This window comes from Symsagittifera roscoffensis, chromosome 4, assembly GCF_963678635.1.
Source record: "Symsagittifera roscoffensis chromosome 4, txSymRosc1.1, whole genome shotgun sequence".
NCBI classification, from domain to species: Eukaryota; Metazoa; Xenacoelomorpha; order Acoela; family Convolutidae; genus Symsagittifera; species Symsagittifera roscoffensis.
Window position 1 is genome coordinate 13,160,738 of NC_087065.1, and position 7,213 is coordinate 13,167,950.

Here is a 7,213-nt window from a genome sequence, read left to right on the forward strand (position 1 = left end):
AAGTGACGCAGTTATTTTAGGAATAAGAAGTGAAAACTATTGCCTCATGGAAACAGTCTTGGTCTTCTTGTTTTAGTTGACTCATTCAAAAACAATAGAACACAACCTTGCCAAAACGAGATGAGGTGATCCGAGAAACGTGGCAAATATATTGTTTTGAAAGCAGAGTCTGCTTAAAAATTGAGCATTCCTTGGTGTTTATGAAATGCAAATTTTCCGAGATTCTATTTTTTCCTCGTAAATTATGTTCCTGGTAAATTATCTTCAAAACATTTTTTATACAGTCCGGAAAAAACCGTATAAAAGATTTTATGTAGTCAATTTAAGACTTTCATTCTCAAAAAACACTAATTTGAAAACTGTAACTAAGTTCAAAAAGAGTTCCGTTAAATCATTTACTGAAATCTTTCTGAACATAGTTATAGTTTTCGTATCGATGTTTTTTGAGAAGGCAAATTAGCAAGAATTACACAAGACTTTCATTTCAATATTTCTTATCGTTACGCTAATTGGACTAAAATGTTGTTTTTTTGGCTCAACTTGTTTTGAACTTTTCTGTATTTCAAAAGTAAATGTCTATTTTATTACACTTCGAGATCTTGTCTGTTCTTGTCTTGTAATCGCGAACTTGGACTTGTAATCGCGAAGTAGGCTTTTTCCTGAGAACAATTTTTCATACAAAGTATGTAAGAAAGTGAAGTTGCTTTATTAGTGAATCTAAACAAATTCAAGGCTCCTTCTCACTCGACCTAGAAGTGAAACGGTTGCCTTTTTACCCTAAAGTCTGGGGATCGAGTACCTGTCGGACTTTCTGTTGTGACATTTTTGTTGTCTGCTTGTGTTTTGTCAACTTAGTTGCCACATTGGGGTGTTTTTGCGCTGTCAGCAAATTTCATCGATGATGCAGTGTTTTTGATTTACTCCTGTTAATTGTAAAATTATTAGTCTGGACGTTGTATATTTTCCTTGGTTTTCCTTTTTTTCGCTTTAAAACTTTGTGCGGCCTAATGGTTCCGGCTTATGTTTTATCAGTTGAGCCAATTTATTTAGTGTCGCTTAAACTGCAAAACATGATCAAAACATATTCTTTAAAAGATGATCAAACGTTGTGTTTCGAAAAGTTCAGGTAATTTGTGTTGCAAGACTCTAAAGTTTTATGAGAATTTCTATGGCATTTTTTTGTTTCGGGCTCAATTGGCGTCTGCTCACTTGTTGTTGGCTTAGTGGCCGCTCGGTAAAAAGTAAAAATTTATTTCACACTGGTGTTTGTTTTTCGTCCGTTTTTTTGAAAATATTTTCATTTTTCCCCTAAAAACAAGTGTTCAATGGTTCACCAATAATCTCTCAGTACCCAAATGAGATAGAAATGAACTCTACCAAATTGAATTTTAATTCTGCTTTGTCATGAGCAGATAATGCATACCAATATTGTACTTCTCTAGGTAAGTACAGCCAATATCTCTAACGAATAGTTCACAACCAGATCACGAAATCGAATTTCAAGGTCAAAACACAAGCTTTACCTCACTGAAATGTAGTTATCAAATCATGCAAATGATGATAAGCGAGGATTAAGGTCGAATGAAAAGAATTCTTTTAATTTTGCATTTCATAGTCGCAGTGTATTGTTGACTTCAAATTATTGAAATAAAATCAGCGTCTGTGAAGCAAACTTTGATTGCTTTTTGTATTTTGAGACCAATGGAAGCAACAGTTGTTCGCGACTACTCAGCACAGAATGAGTCAGAGCTTTCTCTTTCGGACGGAGAAACAGTGAATATTCTCTCGTTTGATGCCGACCCCAACAGGTACAAAATACAACAGCAGGGGACAAAAGAAGGCTGGGTACCCAAAGACTACGTTGTGCCTCACTACTGCGGATGGTTCAAGGGGCACATTTCAAGAGAACACTCCCAGGAGTTGCTTAAGAGTAAGCCTCTGGGATCCTTTCTTGTTCGTCAAACATCTGCAGCGCCTCAACATTTCTATCTCGATGTGAAGTGTCATTCGGAGGTGAAGAGTTTCGAGATATATCGAGATCAGTACGGCAAGTACTTCTTGACACTAATCAAGTATGCATCCATCAATATGTTATTGCGGTATCATCAAAACTTGAGTGTGAGCAAGGATGAAGATGTCTTTTTATCAACTGAAGACTACTGGCAGCACAGATAAAATTCTTGTTTTAACACAGACACAGACAACAGACTTGTCTTTCTCGTCATATTTTTAAACTTACCACTCACGTATTATCATCTATACAGAGCAGTTTTCAGTGAATAATTTATTAAGTAGCAATCCTGTAAAAACGTCCAAAAAAGATCAAACGAACTACCAACTAAAACTGTTAACCAAAATTTGTAGCAATAATACGAAACAAAAATTTGTAGCAATAATACGAAACCAAAATTTATATTAATTTTTCGCAAAATTTTCTTCCACTGTTACCATCAACAGTTTACGCCAGTAATTACAAAAAAATGCACTTTAGAAGCTGTTTGTTTTACTCAAGCACTTGGAAGTTATCTAAGTTTTGAGAATAAAATGAACTTTTTTATTAATTCTTTTTACGCCATAAATAGTTTAAGCCATAAAAAATTTTCGTGGTTTTTCTTATGCACATTGGAAAGTTTACTAAAAAATCTCCGGCTCAGTACGTCCTTGATTAGTCATATCAGTATAATATTTTGTTGAATGTTACTTTTTTACGCAAAATGATTCAATCCGAGAGAAAACTTGTAAAAGATAAAAACTAATCTAGATATTTTCTAACTTTTTCTGGGGGTAGTAGCCGAGGAAATCATAGATCAGCTGATCTGAACGTGGGAGGGGGGGGGGGGGCTATAAAGAAAAATGCCCAGAGTTTTCTTAGTTCTCTTTGAAGTCACAAGCCAAAAAAACCTAGTTGTAAGCTTGGAAATAATTTATTATTCCACGAGGAAAAAGAGCAAACTCCAAGCAATCTAACTACTTTCTCTACATGAACTATGAGACCATGTCTCTACACAACGTTTCCTGTAGGTACTTTAGCTCTTAGCATAGTGGTAAGGCGTTTAATTTGAGATCGTCAGATCGTGTACTCGATCACCTGCCATGGAAATGATAGTGTGTGAGGACGAGCTCTCACTTGACCTCTAGCTTCACGTCTACCACAGCCTGACACCAATTACTCAGTCTGGAATGTGGGGAAATAAGAGAAACTGACTATGCTCAGACAGGCTGGATAGCCTTTCATAGATCCTCCGCGAATTGCAGAAACCACAATTATTTATTTTTATTAGCTAACCGAAATTTTAACAGCTCTATGCAAATAAAATCGCAAAAATTGAACACGAAAAATTTAGATATCGTGCTGATTTTGGAGGAGGTAAAAAAGCTTCGGTCAGAATTTTTGAAACCGCCCTAAAGTTTGAATTTCTGTATGTTGATGGTAGTTGTGTGTTGAATAATTGAAGCTAAATACAATAAAACTTTTAAAATTCATTTAGGATAACTCGGCCCGAAAACTATGTATCGTAAAAAATTTGAACGTTGTTTTGATTGCAAAAGTACCGTGCTGATTTAAACTACCCAAAAATAATTCCAATTATAAATTTTACACTTTTCCTTTTCTTCGAAATTGAAGAAGTTATCTCTTTCTATATCTAAATCAAGTAGTATATCTCTTCCCAAAAACTAAGTATTGTTTAAGTATCCCGAAAAAAAAAATCAATTTTCTCTACTGTATCAAAAATGAATAACAAGATGTTTTTTGAATTACCACCAAGTACTTTTATTGCGAATTAAAAAAACAATGTTTTTATATAAAATTGTTTTTTTTTAGAACTTTAATTATTTGAGACTCAGCACTTAGATAAAAGTTGTGCAACATAACCAAATGGGTTTTCTCTTCACTCAATTTAACAGCAAGAAGGTCAAAACTCTTAAAATCTTCTTTTTTTAAAAACAATGACAACCAAAGTATCTAATTTTTTTTTCGAAAAAAAGCTTAATTTAAAAAATCTTTTTCAAACATTTGTCTAAACTAATTGTAGGTCTTATATTTGTAAAACTAGTTTAAAAAAAACTTGATGTGTTTTAACTTGGTGAAAAAGGATCTCAAATTGATACTTCAATCAATTAGTTTGGGTTAAAAATGAGGCAAGTTTTAGATCGAAACTTGCGCCAGTGTTTTGCAAGATCAATTCCAACAAAACAATTAGAGATAAAAAATCAGACATTCACGAGTACACCATCAGTATAAACCTGATAAATAATTCCTTAATCGGGCAGTGTCATTTTTGCGATTCTAAATCACAAAAATGACACTGTTTTAATGATGGTAAGAGAACTAGATTGCTATCGTTTAATAAGGCCATGAATCGGGGTATCTTTTAGTTCCTGTCAAATGAAGGGAAACGTTTTCAATTTTGTTGAGTTATAATTTTTTCCGGCGTTGAGAGAGTATTGGGAATAATCCCAGTGGGATTGCTTATGGGGTTTTTATCTTCTTCATCAGTAAAATCTGAAATCGAAAAAAATAAGTCTGTTTTTCGTGACACTTTTCAAGTTACTGGAAAATCAACTGTTCTACAGTTTGTTAAGCACAGTTTTGTATGACAGTGAGAGTTCTCACAGCGTTCAACTTTGTGCATTCGTGTATAGCCCAAGACTGTCCAGCAGCAAATACAATTAACTGTTGAAGTTCGATTTATTCGGTGGTTTTCTTTTCACGATTTTGACCAATTAAGTTACATTTTTCGTTCGAACCTAACTTTCGATCAAACTACGAGCTCGTTGTTTGAAGTGAATTCTTTCATATTTCTTGGCTTCAATTTTTCTCAAAGCACTATAGAATGCTGAATTTTTTTTCAGCTAATAAGGCTATCAAAATAATTTCATTATCGTTTGAGACTGGTGTTGGTTTATTTGTGGGGTGGCTTTAAAGGTAATCACAATAACTCATATCTTTTCTTGGCATATGTTTCACCAAAAAAAGTAATCGGGCTCTTTTCCAGTTTCCCCCCTTTCAAAATACCGAGTTTTATGTTTGTTTTACGTGCTATTACGTCTAAATGCGTGATGTTACGCTGTTAAGTATGAAGAACAAATCTGTTCAGAATTGTCGATTTGTTCACCACGCCAAATTTCATTGAATTATGGCAACGCTAAATAAGCTTTTCAAAATTTTTGAAAGGTGGGGGAAACTTGAAAAGAGCCAGTAATCGTTTATCAGCACAGCTTGTCGGTCTTGTTGGGTAGTTTTTGCGTGACTGTCGTCTCGTAGTGCGACCTGAATAAAAAAAATTCAAAATAATATAATTACAATACCAGAACAATCAGTTTCAATTCGTTAGTGCTGTATTTCACCTCTGCTACATTTAGAAAAGCTAGATGCGAATGCTAATGTTTTTCACACAACCTTATAGTTTTGTTCCTTTGAGGCTCCCAGTTCATATGGGATGCTTCGCATTTAACTTTGGTTTCTTTACTGACATCAAAGTGGAAAATCATCACAGTTTTGCCACTTTAATTTTTTTCAGTCAATTATCTATTTGGTTCATTTTTTCAACATTTTTGTTTCGTTTAGGTCCACGTTTCACATTACTAGCAGAGTTTGCACATAGCTAGCCAATTTCTCTTCATTTTAGGACATCCATAAATATTTCTCTAGGGTAAGAAATCATGGTCTGAGCTAAGACTCCTCCACTTGGTCCTTGTGCCTCGGAAGCACACACTGGAAGCACGGAGCACGACAAAAGACAGCCGGCACTTCACCCAGTTCATAGTTTTACTATAGGGTTTCTCCCACTTGATAGATAATGCTTCTCCTATTCTCCGAAGGAAAATTGCAAATTCTGGAGCGAGCATCCCATCAACAGACACGACAAGAGGAGTGAAAGACAAATGTCTTTCCTGACACGCGTCTGAATATTTTATCTTTTTCTCAACCTCTGCTGAGTGCAAAAGACTCATGGGGCTTCTGTTCTGATAGGAGATGGCCTCGATGTCAGAGACACAAATATCAAAAGACGCTCCTCCCTGTCTAACATAAACTCCACGACAAAACAAATCTACATTTAATGCGGGTGTCTCATCTTGCGGGTTGTGTTCTCTAATAACAGGCTCTCTCTGTACATCCTTCCACACTAAAGAAGCTAAGTCGCCTACAGCATCCCTATTCTCATTGTGCCGTAGAGTTAAGAGACCACCTTTTTTGCACGCTAACGCATGCCGTAGGGTGAATGGTGACTGACAATCATCACAAAAAGTTGGCGAAGCGTTCAAGTTTTTGTTATACCGAACACTCAATGCATCCCGAAACTCCACTTCCGAAAGATCAAAGCTTTCTGCAGCAATCGGTAACGCTGTCAGCCAGGCAGACAAGCTTCCTTCATTGATTCTTTTTACTGTGCGAACTTGGTCTGCTGGTAGCTCATTCAATAACTCCCCCAACAACTCTTCATGTTTTTCTTCCATTATTTGATGATGTTTTTTCCGCGATCGAGACATTTGCTTTCTGTGGTCTTCATGGGAAAAACTGTGCTGATCAACAATAGCATCATAAAGAACCGTAACTGCTTCCCGTGACGTGTTGTAAGACTCATCAGCGAAACTGGTTGGGTTAGACACTCCAAGACCACCCTTTCTTGCTGGCAAACAAAAGAAACGTCTCTCCATTGATGAAATCGACGAAGTTCCAAGTATCGTAGGTAAGAATTTCTCCATCAGAAGGTCCTCTAGCGGTTGAAAAAGCTGACTAGCATCACCCAAACACGATGGAAAAAATTCCATTCCGCTTGTAGGGACTTAGTCAGTCCTGATAAAGCACATTGGGGTTCTGTTTTTGCCACAAAAGAAAGTTTCTCAATTTTGTCTACCTATTCAAGTTCTTTCTTTTTCAGGTAGATGTTCTTCTTATTTCCGGCTCCAATGAAACCACCCAAAAACCTCTTCCCTTCCACTATAGTAATCGAGTACTTGTTGCCACTTTAATTGTTTTTCGGAAGGCTCTTGGTGATAATTTGTTCATCCCGAGGTTCTGTATCTTAAACTCACACCACTCATTTTCGTGGAAAAATTTGACTATTTTTTTTCGACAAGCTTTCTCTGGCGAGTCCATTTAACACTTCTAAAACTGCTTTCGAAAGTTTTGAGGCTGTGCCTACTAATGCTATTAAAATATCGTCTAAATTGAAGCCAGTAAATGGATTTTTTTCTTGGATAAACCCAT

The 7,213-nt window shown here is 35.9% G+C and overlaps 1 protein-coding gene across 1 annotated transcript; it reads left to right on the top strand.

The window, feature by feature from the left end:
- Positions 1-1,701: 1,701 nt before the first annotated feature.
- LOC134844748 (sex muscle abnormal protein 5-like) lies at positions 1,702-2,175 on the top strand. Its single transcript, XM_063861562.1, has one exon. The coding sequence runs from the start codon at positions 1,702-1,704 to the stop codon at positions 2,173-2,175; it is 474 nt and encodes a 157-aa protein (XP_063717632.1).
- Positions 2,176-7,213: the final 5,038 nt, after the last annotated feature.

Coding starts and splice junctions, on each gene's coding strand:
- LOC134844748 (XM_063861562.1), top strand. CDS start 1,702: ATGGAAGCAACAGTTGTTCGCGACTACTCAGCACAGAATGAGTCAGAG.